This window comes from Leishmania martiniquensis, chromosome 7 (genome assembly GCF_017916325.1).
Source record: "Leishmania martiniquensis isolate LSCM1 chromosome 7, whole genome shotgun sequence".
In the NCBI taxonomy this organism is placed as follows: Eukaryota; Euglenozoa; class Kinetoplastea; order Trypanosomatida; family Trypanosomatidae; genus Leishmania; species Leishmania martiniquensis.
The window spans coordinates 297,501-313,388 of record NC_090142.1 but is presented as its reverse complement, the minus strand read 5'-3'; the positions used below and the strand labels follow the sequence as shown (position 1 = coordinate 313,388).

At 63.2% G+C, this 15,888-nt stretch overlaps 2 protein-coding genes across 2 annotated transcripts; both read right to left on the bottom strand.

Moving 5' to 3' along the window:
• Positions 1 to 1,358: 1,358 nt before the first annotated feature.
• On the bottom strand, positions 1,359 to 11,237 carry LSCM1_07327 (uncharacterized protein; the record flags this gene model as incomplete). The annotated part of the gene is made up of 1 exon (XM_067324702.1): positions 1,359 to 11,237. One exon carries the CDS (start codon positions 11,235 to 11,237, stop codon positions 1,359 to 1,361), a length of 9,879 nt encoding a protein of 3,292 aa, XP_067181059.1.
• A 2,982-nt stretch (positions 11,238 to 14,219) lies between these two features.
• Positions 14,220 to 15,749, bottom strand: LSCM1_07326 (uncharacterized protein; the record flags this gene model as incomplete). The annotated part of the gene is made up of 1 exon (XM_067324701.1): positions 14,220 to 15,749. The coding sequence occupies one exon, from the start codon at positions 15,747 to 15,749 to the stop codon at positions 14,220 to 14,222; it is 1,530 nt and encodes a 509-aa protein (XP_067181058.1).
• Between the last annotated feature and the right edge of the window lie 139 nt (positions 15,750 to 15,888).

The window sequence follows — 15,888 nt, the reverse complement described above, 5'->3', positions numbered from 1 at the left end:
TTCGAAGGACAGGGCCGTGCGTGTAGGCGCGTACTTTTTTCTTCTGGGAATAAGCAACGTCGGCGCTGGTGGGTCGTTGCGGTGGTGGGAGGTGAAAGGAGATGCAGAAAAAGGTGCCTGAACAGAGCTGTTGCAGTATTTCCTGTTGCTTGCGCAGCGTGCACAAGTGAGCAGCGGTCACGTCCCACGTGCGCGCACACAAACAAGTGCACCGGCGTCGACACCAGCACGAAGCCGAGCACCACAATCGAAGAATGCAATAGAGGCAAAGGAGCGTTGTGGGGACAGCCACGCACAGGCGCAGGGAAAGAGAGGGGGAGAGAGGCGTAGGAGGAACAGAGGTGTGAGGGACCAGTGCCGACGGGCGATTGTGAGAGAGGGAGAGAGGCAGTCGAAGTCCATAACGCGCACCAGCGCCATGTCACAGTCAGCCCAGTGGGTGGGCGCGGTCTGTGTGTCCACGTGCATGTGCGTACGCATCCATTCACACAAGCCATCTGCGCACATACAGCCCATGCGGTAGAGATGGAGGTGGAGAGAGAAGTACCCGTGGGGAGGGGAGTGGTGGAAGCGGCTGCTTCGCCGGTGAACGCGCACCGCACCGACACAAAGGGGCCATCCGGGTGTCTCCCGCCCTGCTGCTTTGAGTGGTGTTCGCTCCACCACCGCACTGCTCATATCGGTCTCTCTCAAGAAAGTCAGCGCAGCGTCGTCTGTCGCCCGAGGAGGTGAAGCGCTGGGGGGAAGGCAGGCGGTCGGGCTGGCCGGAATAGGGAGGCGAAGAGACAGAGAAAACAGACGGAGGCAGTCGTGGTGCAGCAGCCCTCCCTCATCCCTTCCATGCCGCAGCTTGCCAGGCTCCAGAGGCGAGGCCGGCACACATCTACACACACACACACACACGCTCATACACATGTACACATTCATATATATATATATACATAGCAAGTGAGATTTCACGCGGCCACTCAGCACTTTCTTCACTTACAGATGTATCGCATGCCAAGGGGGGCATGAGGGCGGAACTGTGGGAGAGGATGCGTGGCCCAGGGCGAGATGAGAACGTAGAGCTGTGACACGCGACGCCTGGCACGGACGGCTGCTCCTGCGAGGGCGGCGGGGGCATTGTGAGCACCGCCGCTACACCGAGCCGCTCGCTATGGAGGCGGCTGGGGCTGCCGCAGCAACCGGGTGGTTTTCGCTTCGCCAACGCGCGTCGCTCCACCGTGCCCCACAGCAGCTGGGCTGGACCCCTCGTCAAGGACAAGAGCAGCAGACGCCTTCGCGCGTATGGCCGTCAACGAGCCCCTGGCGACACCACCGGGGACGCCACTACCATCTGCCGTGCCGTCGATGCGCTACATCGCGCCGCCGGTGCTAGTCCAGGCTGTGCCGCGCCACGGAAGATCACGCGCCCGCGCGGCTAACCCCCGTTTAACGCTCACCGGATCGGGTGTCGTCACGGGTGTCTGTACCTTCCCCGCTACTGAGGGAGCAATGGTAGCGGGCGGGAGTGGGGGTGGGGGTGGCGCCAGGGTGCACGCTGCAGTGGCTGCCTTAGCCATCACATCCTCGGCCACCCCGTTGCCAGCATGACCGCTGTCGGCCTTAGCTCGCGGCTTCGGAGTCACACTGGGCGGCGAAGATGCCCCTTCTTGCTCCCGCGCCCCACTTGAACGCGGCGGCCGCGTCTTGCCGGCATCCTTTCGTGTCGATTGAGCAAGCGTATGCCTGCCCTCCACCTCCAGCGGCGCCGTCGACGACTCGGCCGCAGCTGCGGCTGGAATACGCGCGGTCTTGGCTTTGCTTTCCCTCATCGATATGCCTCCGGTGAGGGCTGCAGCAGCCCCTGCGTCAGCGGCGGTGTTCGTGGAAGCCGTTAGAACGGTCTGCTGGGTGGCAGTCGACGCTTCCGTGTCTGAAGAGAGAGCGGGTAGTCGCTCCCATGTTATCGGCGTTGTCGGCACGGTGTTCGCCGCCGATGCAGGAGCAGTAGCGCATGGATGCGGCGGCACTGCCTGCACAGAAGACAAAGGCGGCGTAGTCATCGTCAATGAAACCTCGTCTTTTCCGATTCGCTTCGCTGCGTCACCGAAAGCGCGGCTCGTAGACTCCTCCCCGTGCCTCCTGCTGCGAAGAACTCCTCCGGCACCGATGCCCTTGGCCGGGCGGGCAGGCACCGCTGTGCCCTCGAGCCCTCCAGTCGAAGTCTGTGATGTGGCTGACATTGCCACGGTTTGAGTACTGCTGACGATTTCACTGCTGTCCTTGTTTATGCAGCACACAAGTGCCTCCGCTGGTGTACGCGCACCCGGCGCCGCTAGCACGAAGGCGTCGGGCAAGTTGAACACAGCGGAGCCCTGCGGATGACTCGCCTGCAGAGACGGCAGTTGATCCGTAGACGTCGGCGTCGTCAGCCAAACATTGCTGTTCATCGCGCTCGTGCTCCCGGAAGGCGGCTGCGAGGGTACGATGGGAGGGAGGGTGCCGGTGTTGCTCAGTCGTGTAGCGAAGGAGCTGCTAAGCGATATGAAGCTACCAGCGTCGCGGCAGTTGGCTGTCGCGTCTCCTGCGGCGGCACTGACGCCGATGACGATGCTCGACGCGTGCTTTGCCGCAAGCACTTCAGACACCTCCGCTGAGTCTGCGCGATACGGTACCGGGGCCAGCGACACCGCCCCGGTTGGCTGGCTGGAATCATGACTAAGAGGACCAGAGGCCGCTCTCTGAGCTCCGCTGTGCGGCGAGGCGGGCAAACTCGGGTCGGCCTCAGCAAAGGATGAGATGGAGGTCGCCACCGTCATGCAAGGCATCGTGCGCATCGGCGGCGGTGCTGGAATGACGGCCGCCGCGGCCTTCGACCCCATCCAACCAGGCGCTGGAAAGGCGGGCATCGCAACCGCCGGCGCCAAGGCGACGCGGGTACCATTCGCGGGCCCGGCCAACGCCTCGTTCTCCTTGGGAGGTCTCGGCTGCGGCCGCAGCGGCCGGTCAAGCGACGGCGGCGTCGACGCCATAGCCGGTGCAGCTGCTGGAAGTGACGGCTCACCCTTTGGGGCGGCAGAGGCTCTCTGGGAGGGTGTGGTAACGTGACACGGAGAGAGGAGCGGCATCGACGCGGCCGCGGCGCTTCGCTGTGGGTCACTGGCATTCACGGCTGCGGGCGCGTTCGCCAGCGCGACTCCCCGCGGCTGTGGAGGGGTTACCGCTTTAGGCAGCGGCTGCGACTGCTTCAAAGAGAGCGCGGAGGCGGCGGACTTTGCCCGAGGCAGAGAGTTTGGGATCGCTGAGGGTGTCTCCGGGGTGCTCGGCGCGACCCTCTCATCCGTCTGCGGCGGAGGCCGCTCCGCACAACGCCCGAGCCCCAGGCCTTGGCCGCTTCTGATAAACGGCTCGCCGCGAGCTACATTTTTGTCGCTGGCGTTCTCGTACGTGGGAGCAGCGATGCCGCCGCCGCCACCCTCGCAGGCGCAGCCCTTTCCTGCCTCATCGCTGCCGCTGCCAGGGAGATGCATGTTGGCGGAAGTCGCGACTCTCGACCCCACAAAGGCGTCGGATGAGCTGGAGTTGGAGAAGGCGGCAGAGCCCAGCACCTCGAACGTGCAGGCGCGCGGCCGCTGCGCCAGTGTGGTCGTCATGTACGGCGCCAGAGGCATAGGGAGCCACTTGCTTTCCAACGGCTGTTTAGCCCGCGACACGCTGCTCAAGCGCTGCCGGCTCCTGCGGTCATGTCCGTGGAAATACCTCCGAGGGCAACCACGGCTGCCAGCTGTAACGACACTGGTACTTGTACTTCCATTGCCGAGCTCCGTGATGTGCGCCGCCATGAGAGGCTCTGAGGGAAGCGGAACGTCAAGCGGGATGGGCAGCAGCGAGCATGAGTGCACCGCCATCCGCGTCACCCGAAGTTCAGTCGGCTGGTTCAGCATGTACGGCCGAGTCGTGGACGTGATGCTAGGCTCCAGCCTGGTGCTGAAGCGCCACACAGTGCTGTCCGCCGCAATCCACACCGCCGGCGGGTTGGGCACGCGCGGCGAGTAAGGCGCTCCCGTGTCTCCCTCACAACCGCTGTGACTGCGCACGGTACGCCGCCGCGGCCCCGCACCGCCGGGCAAGCTGTTCGGCACTAGAAGAGAAGCCACCTCCCCCTCGAGGCGGATGCCGCAGTTTTGAGCCAGATGGTGGCTCTGCGTCGCCACTACGGCCTCCTCGTGGCAGGCACCAGCGCTGATAACTGAAGAGAGGTGCACAGCCGGTGCTACCGCGGAGGTGGGTGCGGCGGAAAGGCGAGGGGCCCCGCTCACGGCCAGGTCAGGCGGTTGCTGTGGGGAGCCTGCCGCCCGCGTCGCCACACCGCCGAGGGCTGCTAGACTGCACGAGTTGCGGGGGCATGAATGGCCTGTCAGCAGCGACAGCGACGTCGATGTGCCGCAGAGCGGCGTCTGCGAATGGGAGGCGGTAGCCTCGGGATGGGAAGTGGGCAGTAAGGAGCTGCTCAGCTTCTGCAGCAGCTCTCTCAGCGTGGCGTGCTCACCGTAGACGTTGCGCAGCTCAGCGAGCACACTCAGAAGGTCCGTTGTGTGTGTCGTCAGCGTCACAGGGGTGGCATCAAGGCTGTTGAGCAGGCTGCCCCACGAGGCAAGGGATGAGGAGGGTAAAGCTATCGCCTCTTTTGTGCTCTCCGTCAGCATCGCAGAGGCGGACCGCACACTCTCAGCGGGCCGAAGCAGCAGGTGCGCCGGGGGAGGTGCACCACCTCTGTCCTCTGCGCTCGCCGATAGTTCCTGCTCGGCTGTGCTTAGCGACAAAAAGCTGATGCGTCCTGGTCCGCGTAGCATGCCACCACCGGTCGCAGAAGGTGTCAGTAGAAGCTCGCGGGGCCGCTGCGGCACCGCACTGGCACCACGTATCTGATCGGGATCTCCCTTGCTGCCTACGAGCCGGCGGTGAAGCAAATCGCAGGAAGGCGGGCCTAGATTTGCTGTTGCCTTCGCGGCGTTGCTGAGTCGCTCACCTGCTCCACCAACATGACTGCCACCCACGTGCACGATCGCTGGTGCCTCGAGTGAGCCGATAGCTGGCTGCATGGCTAGCGAGGAGCGATCCACCGAGGTGGCGGCACCCTCCCCCGGCACCATCGGACCCTCCGATGAGTCAGCGTCGGGCGGCTGGCAACGCGGGACGGTGCTTCGACAGCCCTGGAGTTGCTGGTGATGGGAACTTGCCAAGTCGCCAGAGAGAGACATTGTCAGCGCCGACGGTGCGGTCGTGGAAGAGCGAGTCGCTTCGGCGCCGCCGCTGGTCGCACTCGCAGTTCCGGTTCGAAGGAGCTCTTCAGTGGCCGTGACCTCCTCCCCGTGCGGCACTGGCCTCACGCCGAAGAAGGCCATGAACTCGATGAGTAGGATATAGGCGCCCCCTCGCTGCAGCTCCGCCTGCAAGCGAGACTGCGCATAGGCCTGTGTGTCCGCCTCGCACGACGCCCCAGCCAGCATCGGCGAGACACTCAGATGAATGTCGCCAGGCATCCGCCTCACATCGCCCCACATGGTGCTGCCCGCGTGGTGGCCCCGTTTGCGGCCAAGGGGGCCAGCAGCGGAGGCCCGTTGTTGGCGGTTCAGCATGGACTGCACACAGTTGATGGCTGACTCATGCACAAAATGAAACAACTCACGCGCCTGCTCATCGGAGAGGGGGTGCTCCAGAAGGAGATTCATGAACTGAATGAGGGACACGAACTCCTTCTCTGAGAGACGGCCATTTTTGCTTTGATTCAGCGCGGCGAAGAGGAGTCGAAGACGCGAGTGGCCGCCAAGCAGTTGTTCCTGCACCCGCAGCAACGCTGAGAAGATCCATGGTGGCGTCGCCAAGTGCTTGCTTCGCAGCGACGGTGCCCGTTGCTGCCGCGGTGGCTGTTGATGCTGCATCGAGTGCTCTTGAGAGGAGCAGTGCGGGCGGAACGTGTCACTGTCGGTGGCGCTGACGCCGCTGCCACCTGCAGCGTCGAAGGCGAGGCGCCCATCGAAGTCGCCGGGGCCGCAGTAGTCGTCGAAGGGCTTTGACACCGACAGAGCCGAGTCGCTGGCGCAGGAGGGCTGTCTATACGTCGGGACGTCATGGCCCAAAACGCTTGGCTCCCGCTTCACCTCGGAGGATGGCGGCTTCGGGACGCCGAACATGACAGTGAGGCTGGACTCGGTGCTCTTCCGAGCACTGCCACCACTCCCCTCTGCTGGCCTGCCTGTGCTGCGGCCGGCTTGCAGGCGAGGGAGCGCAACTGTGTGTGCCACCCCCGCTGCGTGTGTGCTGCTTCGGTCCGCGGCGAAGGCCAGAGACGAGAGGCCTGACTTGCTCGCGCCGCAACTCAGGTCCATGCTAACTTCGCCACTGGCCTCACCTGCAGCCGCAGCGTGCACCTGTTGGCTTGAGCGACGCCTGCCGTCGTCCTCGGGCTCAAACGGCAGCACCATCGCTGGGGTTGGCAGCGTTGTCCTCAGCTGTCGACTGATCTTGCGTGGAACGGATGACGGCAGGGACCGCTTCGTTGCGGAAGGGGAGTATCGCACCAAGCTGCTGCCAGGCTCCTTGTCGCCGTGGTCACCAATGGCGCCGTCTAAGGTGGACTTGCGGTGTGGTGTGCCACGCCCGCCAATGCTTGCCGGCCACTTCATCATTTTCTTGGCCTCCCCCGGACCACTCGTATGCTCTACAGGATTGCCAGCACAGCGGCGACCGGTGTCGGAGCTGCTATCCGATGCGGTTCCATCGACGGCGCTGCTGCCACCGGCCCCACCACCGCACCTTGTCACGTGACACTTCGCAGCGAGCCCGCCTTTGCCAAAGCGCGCGAGGCCGCTGTTCGTCGCTCGGCTGCTCCGTTTGCCCGGTGGCGGTGCCAGTTCGCCGCCTCCGCCACCGCCATTGCCAGCGTCGGCTTCCGGTGCGCCGCTTGCCGTGGCACCCTGTTTGCCATCACCCACGTCGACGTCCGTCGCTGAGGATGGGGAGGAGGTCGACAAGGAGCTTAGGGAGGACATGGCCGGTGGGCCTGCTGCGGCCCCGCGCGGCGGCCCGCCAGGGATGGCAGAGAAGTCCAGCTCACCGCTCATGAGCAGCATGGCCTCTTCCTCACCGCTCTCCTGGAGCAGCTCCGTCGTCCGCCTCACGATGTCGCCCACGCGCACGTGCCCCTGCATGCCGACATCAAAGTAACAGAAGAGGGCAAAGACTTCGTTGTCCTCCATAGCGGCCGCCGCCGGCGAAAGCGCACGGACTTTGTTCGCGAACATGTTGAAGCCGATCTGAACCTCATGCCACCAGCTGTCGTCCGACGAAGGCGCGCCACTCTGGAGGAGAGCGTGCCTCTCCGCCTCGCTAGCAGGTCTCGCGTGTGCGGCGCTCTCGGCATCGTCGCCGTCCCACCGCGCGGCATTCGCGGTGGCCGGCGGTAGCGCCGCCGCCGCCAGCAGGGTGGTCGCTGAAGGGATGGGAGAGGAGAGCGACCTCGGAGGAAGCAGCGGGGACAGCGTGGAAGCCGGGGGTGTCGAGCCGAGTGCGAGCGAAGATACCGCGCTGCGGGGGGAGTCGGTCAAGGCAGCAGCACTGACGGTCAAGGATACCGTGGCAGGAGACAAGATGGTCGGCAGCGGAGAGTGGAGAGAGGAGTTCTGGCTCAGTCCGCCGCCGGTGCTGTGGACTTGACTGGAGGCGCTACTCACTGCCTTCATCGATCGATCGCAGAAAGTGTTGATAATGTCCTCCGGGATGTCGAGGTCGGCGCTGATGCGCAAGATAGTTGCCCGCTGCCAGCTGAGGCGCGACTCCAGGGCGAAGCGCGCATCGAAGTGGCGGAGAAAGCGCATGTACTCGACGGACGGCACGCCGTTCACCTCCAGCCTCGGCACAAGGTGCTGGCAGAGGTAGTACCAAGGTATATCGAGCTTCAAGACGTCGCGCGTGACGACACACCACTCGGCCTTGTATACCGTGCCGGTACGCATCTCGTCTACCTGATTAAAGGCGGCAAGGAGGGCGTAGCGGTTGAAGTACACGAGCTCTCGTATTTGCTGAATCGTCTGCAGCTGGAGGGCGATGGAGAGGTCCTGGCTGAGTCCGAGGCCAATACGGGCCATGGGTTGTGCGCTGCAGTGGCTGAAGTGGGACGAAATGGAAGCCATGGTGCCGCGATGCGCCTGCAAGGCGTCTCTACTCGTGCTGCTGGCAGTGGCGCTCTGCGCTGCACGCCATGGGCCTCCGCTGTCCGGCAGTCCCTGTATCGCCCGCCAACCTCTCGCGTTAGCACTGCCGCTGTCCGGCTTCGACTGCTTTGGCAGCGAGGGTGCCAGCGGCTGCGGAAGCAGCGCCCTAAGCCTCTTGTCTGCCGAGATGCACGCCATGGCCGAGATCGACTCCGCACTCGTCCTTCCCGCGTCTGAGAGGGCGCTCGCGCGGCTGCAGCCACCACTCGGCACGCTCATGATGTCTTCCGCCTCGGGCAGCACAAAGTCGCTGTGGAGGTAATACGCCTGAATGAACTCATCATCCATCATGAGCGCGGAGTCGGTCACGTGGGTGACGCTAATGAGCTTCTGTGGCACGATCGGCACAAATCCAGCGCTCGGCGGGGCCGACGGCGGTGTCGCGAGCACAGCGTTCAAGTCGATCTTGTTGCTGCCCAGTCCATCGAGAGTGTCGCCCGAGCACACGTCCGCCGCGTCGTTGTGGCGCGGCAGAGCCGTCATGGACGAGGCGTTCTCTTCCTCGCTCAGCAGCGCCTCTGCGCGGAGTTGGCGATAATCTTCTCGCAGAAACCACGTGTGGAAGACGGGCTGCGCCGACTTCCGCGTCAGCACGGCGACGGCGCCGCGGTTGCCAGAGACGCCACCGTAGTTCGAGGCACTGAAGACTGTGATTGACTTGTTCCTGTGGGCTAGCTCGAACCCGGCGGTCTTGACATCGTGCGAGCGGATCAGAAGGGTCAGACCGTTCCTCTTGAGGAACTGTTCTGTGATGTTCGACAGGTACTCCACCCCGCAGCCGCGGCTGCTCGAGCGCCACCCCGGCCCTTGCTGACTTGTTCCGAGCTGGCGTGAGCGAAACTTTTCGACCGGGTCGTTCCACAGCAGCTCCGCTAGCAACTGCTCTGCGCGAGTGGTTTGGCGCTCTACCGGGATGTCGCGTACGTGGCCAATCGCCTCAATCTCGTCCAGCGTGCACATGAGTCGCGGCGCACCGCCGTGTACGACGGCGACGCGGTGGTCAACAATGCTTAGCAGCGGCATACACTCGTAGCTGTCGACCATAGCGCTCAGTAAGTAGGAGGAGCGGGCGCCGTACTTGGCGTAGAGCTCAGCCATGAAGCCGTACTCGGTGTTCGTCGAGTAGTTCTCGTGATTGCCGCGGTTAAGAAAAACGTAATCGGGGTACGTGCAGAGAAGGGAGAAGATGTACACAAGCACCTCACACCCGTACGGGCCGCGATCAATGAAGTCGCCGTTGAAGAGGTAGTACCGCTCCGCTGTGGGCGGTCCCATAAAGCACAGGATGTGCTCAAGATCTTTCATCTGCCCGTGGATGTCACCGACGACGACGAGGGAGCCGCTCGCTGGGATAGAGAGGTGCTGCACGACTGGGCGCTTTCCAAGCAGCTTCGACGCCGCCCGCACGATCTTCAGCACCAGGGAGAGGGGAAGTACCTCGCGCGCCGCCAAGTGGCGGGTGAGCGCCTCGAGATCGCACGCACCCATGTAGCCGCCGCTCTCCAACTCCTCGTGTGACACAGCTACCGGGTCAGCCTCGAAGGAGGCGCTTATTGTCTCATCCCCGACAAGGTCGTCGGCCGGGACGGACAAGACCGACGAGGACCGCAAGCCGACCCCGCGATCAGCGCAACCGCCACCGTCTCTACCCACGCCATTGGCACCGCTTGCCATGTCCTGCGAGCAGGAATGGCACTGCTCGCGCAGCCTGCGGTCCACGATGCGGTTAGCGATGCCGTACGCATTCTTGCCTGCCGCCTTCTCCTGCGCGCTGTCCAGCTGCCGCCACACCCCACCCAGCACCTCCTTCCGGAAAAGGTGCACAAAGAAGTTCCGCCGCCATCGGCGCTGAAGCGAGCGGATGGCGGGGAGCAAGTGGTTTGGATAGCGGTCGAGCTGGTCACGCAGGCCGCTGTCGGCGGCGCCGAGGGCCCCGAAGGAGGGACGCCGCCCCGCTGTTGCTGAGGCCGACAGCATCGCCGTCTGACTCCCGCTATGGCTTTCACTGTCGAGCTGATGAGGAGGGTCGCGCTCGTTGCCACCGGAAGAGGTCCTCATGACGAGCGTGCTTTCCAGCGCCGCAGAGGTCGACGGGCAGGTCAGCGACCGCGTTGTCGAGCTCGATAGGATGCTCCCGGAGGCACCTAACGTACACCCTGAGCAGGTCGCTAACAACGGCGCTGTGGCGGCGTCGCTACTGGATGCTGAGGCGTCGGCGCTACGGGCAGTAATGGCAGACTGTGACGCAGATGCGCTGGGGACAGCCGAGCGTTCGTGGTCACCACTGGCCGCCGTCCGCGTCGTTCTTCTCTCGGTGGGGGGAAGTGAGGGGGGGGCGACGGCGCCCTGGAGAGGTGCGGTGGGCGTCGCAGAGGACGCACGACGAGTATCACCGCGGCTGACGAAGCTGTTGACTGCCGACATCATCGCCCTCTTTGGGCTTTGCGGAGGCGAAAGTAATGTCGGTGCGGTAGCCGCTTCGGCAAGCGACGCCGCCTCGGCTTCCGGGCCCAGCTGTACACCCTCACGGCACCGTTCCAGACGGTGCATGGCTGCCTGTCGATCACGCTCTGCTTCAGATATAAGGCGGTATGGGCACATGAGCAGCATGCGCGGCAGCACCACCTCCCCACACAAGGCACATCGCTCGAGCCGGCAATAAAGCCGATGGTGCGACATCTTTGACACGTCGACCCGCATGTTGCAGCGGACACAACGCACCCAGCTACTCGCGTTGTTGCAGGATTTCTGGTGTGTCTCGAACTGTGAGGCCGGCATTGTCATGTTGCACCATGAGTTTGGGCAGCTGACAATACCGCCACCGCTGCGGCGCTGAGCCAGCGCCTCGTCTATCAGGTACTGGTACGGGTCCTCTGGACGCTCGAGACTAGCGCGATCCAGCCAGTGCTCCACGAGCTCGCGAAGGGCGAAGCGCTGAAGGTAGTCATCTCGCCGCTCGTCACGCGTAAGCGCATTCATCGAGGAGCAGGAGGGAGGGAGGAGGCGCAAACGTGAAAAAAAGAGGAAAAGGGAGGGCTACGGAGGCGCCCTCGCAAAGAATAAAGCAGCGCCTGTAGAGGCACCTTCGTGATACGGTATTCGGGGAGGGAGAGGGAGAGGGAGGTCCGTCGGCGGGCACGCACGAGTCTCCAGCGCGAAAAAACGCAGACGCACACCACGAAGCGAGGCAATCGTTGATGCGTTTGAATGTGTGTACATATGTGTGTGTGTATGTGTGCGTGCGCCTGTCTGCCTGTGTGTGCGTGCGCGTGTGTAAAAGTGTGTGTCCTTACGGGGAGAGAGCACGCGCGGCCGTCCAATGATGCGCAAAGACGTAACAGAAATGGTAGAGGAGTGCGCGGAGCCCCCACAAGCGGTGAGAGAGAGAGGTCGAAGCGGCCGCACACACACACAGTGCGGCTTTCTTTTTACAGTGGCTAAAATGGGAAAAGGGAGGGGGAGTGGAGAGGGGGTGGCAGAGGTCTCTTTTCGCGTCCGCGCCTCGGAGTTTCGGCGCGGGTGCAACACGATGTGGTCCTCTGCACACCCAAGACGGGAAGAATGAGGGAAGAAGAGGAGAAGAGACGCCCACACACCAATGGCACGTAGGGAGGGCACACCACACAGATCCTGGAAGAGAGGGGAGCAGCGGGGAAGGGGGGAAGGGGGGAAGGGGGGAAAGGGGAAGGGGAAAGAGGGGGGAGGCGTGTGCAGCACGCAGACGGCAGAGAAGAGGGCTATACACAAAAGCAGAGGGGGGGAAGAGCTGTGCGGCGGTTCCGAACGGCGCCCAGTAAAGAGCAACGGCAATAAAACCTCAAGACGAGAAGGGCAACAGTCGACCAGACAGCGAGCCCGCCCAACCGAAAGTGCGCGACGCGAGAGGGCCGAGAAAGCGGGGCACCACAGCACGCGGTTCAATAGGCAGTGCACAATGGCCAGCGCCAGTCATGACGACTTTGGTGATGATAATGGTGTCCGTGCGGGTACTCGTGTGCGTGGTAGCGTTGGGCGTCGCCCTTATGCGAAAGAAAAATTTCTTTGATGGTGATGGTGCAGCTGCGTGTGAAATAGATAAGCGCCGAGGGCCATGAAAGGAAGCCGAGCAGAGAGAGAGGAGAATTGGTATGACGACGACGACGGCGGTGGCGGCGGCAGCGCGAGCTCACCAGCTCACCGTGAACGTACTAGCGGAAGTACAGAGGAGGGGAAAAAGACGTGTACACACAGAGATGGTTTGAGGAAAGGGGAGGGGTAGAGAAGTGGAGTGCCGCAAAAGAGCACAGCGTGCAGAAAGTGATGAAGGGCACAGCAATGGGAACGTTAGACGGCGCAGACGCGTGCGAGAAAAAAAAGACGCGTAGAGGTAAGACGCGGTGGGTGCCACAGATACAGAGAGGTGGAGGGGGGCCTGCTGTGATGAGGGGATCGTATTGAAAGAGAATGAGGGAGAGACAAAGCGGCACGCGCACAGACAAGCCGGTCTTCGCGCTGTTTGCGGAGAGAAGAGGGAAGGGATTTGGCCGCGGCGAACTGCAGAGCCACCACGGCGGATGCAATCGTAGGGCAGCGGCTGCTGTTGCTGTTGCTGCTTTCGATGGGTTTTGCTCTTCTTCCTCTTCTTCTCTGCAGCTCCTGTCGCCCACGGGAGAAGGGGGGAGAGTACACACTCCTGTGGAACAGGCGAACACAAGAGCGTTGCGGTACTGCTTCGTGTATGTTCGTATGTGTTTTTCGTCTGTCGCGCTTTGCCGTTTCGCTGTGGGGAGGCCGAAGATGTGTGTGTGTGTGTGTAAAGAGAGAGGAAGAGAGGGGGGTGCAACAGTGATGTGCAGTCGAAGAGAGAGAGACGAGGCACCCGTACATAGAAGAGAGAGGCCACGCACGTATGATCATGTGCGCAGGTACGCGTGCTTCAATGGGCCGCAGGCGGGGAGGGTCTCTCTCGTCCCGGACTCCAGCTTATGGCGAGAAAAAGGGCAGAGGGAGGGGGGCAATGGGGGCACACTCAGGTCCGTCAAGCGCCTTTTCGCGCCCTCCGCTTCCTCTTACTGTGTGTGTGCGTGTGTATCATGCGTGCTGCTGCCGTCGCTGCTCATGAAGGGAGCTTTTGATGGAACGCGGTCCCCCCTCCATTCCTGCATGGGTTGGGCCCCTCGCCGTGCCCTACAGGAGGATTGACGAAAGCATCCTGAGGCGGCACGGTGCTCACCTGCAGAGGGGGAGGGGGGAAGGGGAGGGAGGGGCTGTGACGATGGATGCCGTGGATGAGCACAAGGCGAGTGCGGGTGGTGTGGTGTGGTACCCTGCAGTGAACTCGGCCATGAACAAGATGGAAAAGGCGCTGAGACACGGCAAACAGAGACACATACACGTCGAGCATCGAACAGAAAAAAGGGGGCAGAGCACACGCACCTGAGAGAGACAGGCGGCTTACAGGGAGGCAACCGAATCGTGTCCTTCAAGTATGGCGTTGGTGCGGATGGCGTCGGCTCCAGACCCTCAAACGCGCCCATCGTGGCGAGAGAGACTTCGTTTCCAAGCTGCGAGCAGTAAAGGCGACCATCGACCACGAAGACAACGCAACAGAGAGGGAGAGAAACCAGCCGCGCGACGGCGGTGCTGAGGGCGCCCATCGTCATCGCAAGGATGGGGAAGCGGGCTCACGCCTTTGTACACCTGTGTCTGCCCATGTGTGGGCACGTGGCGTGTGAGCAGCCTGTGAGGGAACACACACGCACGGCAGGTGCAGCTGGGAGGGGTAAGGTGATGCGAGCCACAACCCACCCTTTAGCGAGGCGCAGCGCGCAAGCGAGCCACCCCTCTCAGTTAACGGCGGCGTCGGTCAAGCTCGGACGCTAACAACGTGGCGTGAAAGATCGACACACCAGCAGCTACGCGCTGCTAGCGGAGCACTCCACACATCAGCCAAGCAGAGGAAGTCATCGGTGTACTCCCTCTCTAATGGCCACCACCGCAGTGGTGTCCATGGCCCTGCTCGACGGCGTAGTCCCTGTTGTTGTTAGCGCAGTCACCGCAGCACGGGCAGAAGTTCAGTCGACATCGCTCCCGCAGCGTGTACTCGTCCAACGGCTCCTCACCACCGTCAAGCAGCGCCTTCAGTGGCACTCGCACCTTCTCCACGTCCATCTCAAAGCCGCAGGCCTCGCCAATGGACCTGTCCTGTGCCCTCACATGTACGCTACAGGCGTCGGAGGCCCAGTGTGCGTCGCTGGCGCCAGCCCCAGCCCCAGCTGTTGTGCCGAGGTGGTCCCCGTAGAAAATAACAACGCGGGCACGATCACGCCCCTCGGCGCCTGATGCGGCAGCGATGCCGAAGAGAGAGCGTAGGCAGTCGCCAAGGGCGGCCATCGTGCTCCCAATCACCACCACTGGCGGTGCTGCCGCACAGTTTGCTGTCAGCGCAGGAGGTGCACCCGGCAGCGCCAGCACCATCCCCTGATACACAGCAGCCACGTGTTCGCCAATGAAATCGACCATTTCGCGGAACGCATCCGCCATCGTCGGCGCCGCGCCCGCAGACAAAGTCGACGAGACGCAGTGGCGGCACGTTTGCGTGTACGTTGGAACTAAGGTGTACGGGAGGCGCACCACTATAGCGCGGCAACGGAGCAGCACACGGTCAGGCTGCATCGCAGCGAAAGCGACGTACCAGGCAATATTCACCATCGCCTTGCCGCCTGCTTGCGCTGCAGGCAAGTCTACGAGGTCCAATACCACCACGGGGCCTTCCATCGGCGCAGGAATCATGGCCGACTGCAAATCGCATGGATCCAACGCAGGGCGTCCCCCAAGACCGCGGAACGCACTCTCAGGCAAGGCGGCAGAGGAGTAATAGTGCGGGCACACCACCACCTGGCGGTTGCCCGTGCGAGCCGAGGCGAGATCGAAGCCGCTCGTCTTGTCCGCCAGCGATGCCAGGGAGGGCAGCGCTGCCGCTGTCACCGCATCAGACAGGGCGAGCTTGCGAAGCTCCCTCTCCACTGTCTCCACCAACGAGGCCGCCACTCCGTCGCTGATCGTCTCAATCCACGGCAGCAGCGGCACCTCGTCGTAAAGGATATCGTATAGGTTCCATGTCTCCTTCCAGAGGATGCGGGCGAACTCGCTGTCAAAAGTCGTCAGAGGCGAGAACGGCGCGTCGGCACCGGCCTCAACAGCAGAGCTCGTCGCCGTCCGCGGCATCGCGCACTGCGTCTGTGCTGCCGTCGAGACGGTCTGGACGCCAACGGGGAAGAGAGCAAAGCGGAACGGCTGCGCCACTGCCTTTGGCGGCGCGGCAGGCTCTGTTGTGTTGACCCCTGCATCGGCGCCCGATGGAGTGGGTGCGAAGCTCGGCGGCAGGAGTAGCACCGCGTAGAAGGAGTCCGATGGCGGCGGGCTGTGAGTGTGCCGGAAGCCGCGAATGTGCATCACCGCCGCCTGCGAGTTCTCCGGGCATGCGCCCTTGCCGCGAATACGGAGAAACATGTGGGTGCGTGGGCACGTGTGACACTGCACAGATCGAATGCGTATGTGAAGGAGATGATGCGAGGGTGGATCAGCACTGCGTGAGTGAGATGGCGAAGGCGAAGTGTCAGCGAGAGGGGGAGAGAGCGAGAGAGAGGGG